Below are 2,412 nucleotides of genomic sequence, written 5' to 3' on the forward strand. Positions count from 1 at the left end.
GCGATTCCTCAGAGAATAAGAATGCCAAGGTATAGGACTACTGGTGAGAAAGCAAGCTATGACTCAAGGACACCAGACATTCTACTAAATCACATCAGCAAAAAGGAATGAACTTGCAATAGTATGAGTACACCTGAAAAACATTACTTGATTACACTGATAGAACCAAAATGGATCAGGCATTTTTAATTTGAAAATAGTTTAAAATATATGAAAAGATCTTAACCCTATATGTAAATAAATTATACCTAAATTTCTTTCATGAGTTGCTATTATTTGTAGGCCTAATACTGCAAGGCAATATAAGCAATTTTAATCAAAGCCTGGAGTTCAATTATTTCTACACCAAATAATACCTAATAATGTTACAAATACCATATGCTCAATCACTGTACCTCTCCTTTTCACATTTTATATCTATGTTTATAGAACCCTTGGAATCCTTTGTTTCCTTATTCAACTTTCAAGTTTCAGCGTAAATAACTTTTTGAAAGGCTACCTTGATCCTTAAAATTATTTAATTTTGCTCTCTTTTTCATCACAATAGAATTATTATATGTTATAATTATCAGATTTTGAGTTTTATCTCACATTTAAACTGAGAAAATACTTAAAGTCACATGCAATGCTTAGCAATTAGCACACACATGTTGAAATAATTAACCACGTATATCTTGCAAGGTTTAGTTTTTGAAAGCATTCAGTACATGAAAGTATTTATGGGAAGAGCTATTTCTAGTCAAAGATAGAATTAAATATTCTGAATTGGAGAAGGCAGTTTACCACTAAAGAGTAAAGAGATCTATACAGAAAGAACAGAGAGAAATACAGAGATCAGGAAGACTTAGTAAGCTTAATAAGACATAAATCATTGCCGGGAGAAATGGCATAGCTATGAATGAATGAACTGAAAATTATTTTCAATTTTCCTACTCATGTTTCCACAACTTATTACTTATACCCCAATTTTGTCTCATTGTTTTCACAATGACAAAACCTTTGAAGCATATCCTTGAGAGCTTCTTTCACCTGCTGGTTCCTTAGAGTGTAAATGAAGGGGTTTAGTAAGGGAGCAACAGAGGTATTGAGCACAGCTACACCTTTAGTTAAAGACAACCACTCCCTTGCTGAAGGTTTCATATACATAAAGATGCAACTCCCATAAGTAATAGAGACGACAACCATGTGTGAGGAGCAGGTGGAAAAGGCCTTTGTTCGCTGTTGAGCAGAAGGGAATGTTAGAATAGTTTTGATGATGTACCCGTAGGAGAGGACCACCAACAGCAAAGTGATGACAAGTGTCACCACAGCTAAGACAAAGGCCATCAGTTCTATGACATGTGTGTCTGTACAAGAAATCTGCAATAAAGGAGAAGTGTCACAGAAGAAGTGATCAATAGTTTTGGAAGCACAGAAATCCAGCCTGAGTCCCAAGACCAAAGGGGGAAATATGATGAGGAATCCAGATATCCAAGAGCTGAGTACAAGCTGACAGCACACTTTGCTGTTCATAATGATGGGGTAATGCAGTGGCTTGCAGATGGCCACATAGCGGTCGTAGGACATGGCAGCCAGAAGGTAGAATTCTGTAACTCCCAATAAAATAAAAAAGAACAATTGAGTTATGCAACCACTGTAGGAAATTGTTTTGTCTCCAGTCAGAATGCTTATTAGGAACCGTGGGATGCAGATGGATGTGAATGAAATCTCTAAGAAGGAGAAATTTCGGAGGAAGAAATACATCGGGGTCTTGAGACGGGGATCCAGCATGGTGAGGAGAATGATAATGAAGTTCCCCGTCAGGCTCAGGATGTAGTTGAAAAATAGAAACAGGAAAATCACAATTTGCAACAGAGGGTCATCTGTCAGTCCAAGCAAAGTGAACTCTATTTCCGTTGATTTATTCATTTCTTTTTTGTTTTCCTATCAAAGCTAGAAGAAGAAAAAAATTTAAAGCACAAGTGAGAAAATAGGTCTCTTTATTCTCAGCCATAGAACGTTTCATATTCAGAAACTTACCAATGTGTATATATTTTCACAAATCTACTTTGAGTTCATCAAAATGAACATGACCTCTAAAGTCAGTCATCTTTATAAAAATGCTGAGTATTTTCCTTTGACAAGATTGAAATAAGTCTTACTGTGGTTTATCAGTCATTCAAACTTTACCTCCACAATTTAACATTGATCTGTATCATCTTTTCAAAGACTTTACCTTAATAGACTATTTAAATAGTTCAGATGTTCTATTTTCTGAAATTAGAAAATATTTTAAGTAATTTTTATTCCTTTTATTCATCACTAAGTTCCATTTTATATGTCCTTTATTTTATTTTATTTTATTTTATTTTTTTGTAGCATTTCTTTTACCTTTTTTCAACTCCATCTGCTTGCTTATTCATACATTTTACC

General features: G+C 34.5%; 1 protein-coding gene across 1 annotated transcript; it reads right to left on the minus strand.

Moving 5' to 3' along the window:
- Positions 1 to 951: 951 nt before the first annotated feature.
- On the minus strand, positions 952 to 1,908 carry LOC118729770 (olfactory receptor 6C6-like). The gene has a single exon (XM_036457201.1). The coding sequence runs from the start codon at positions 1,906 to 1,908 to the stop codon at positions 952 to 954; it is 957 nt and encodes a 318-aa protein (XP_036313094.1).
- Positions 1,909 to 2,412: the final 504 nt, after the last annotated feature.

This window comes from Pipistrellus kuhlii, unplaced genomic scaffold (assembly GCF_014108245.1).
Source record: "Pipistrellus kuhlii isolate mPipKuh1 unplaced genomic scaffold, mPipKuh1.p scaffold_m20_p_3, whole genome shotgun sequence".
NCBI lineage: Eukaryota > Metazoa > Chordata > Mammalia > Chiroptera > Vespertilionidae > Pipistrellus > Pipistrellus kuhlii.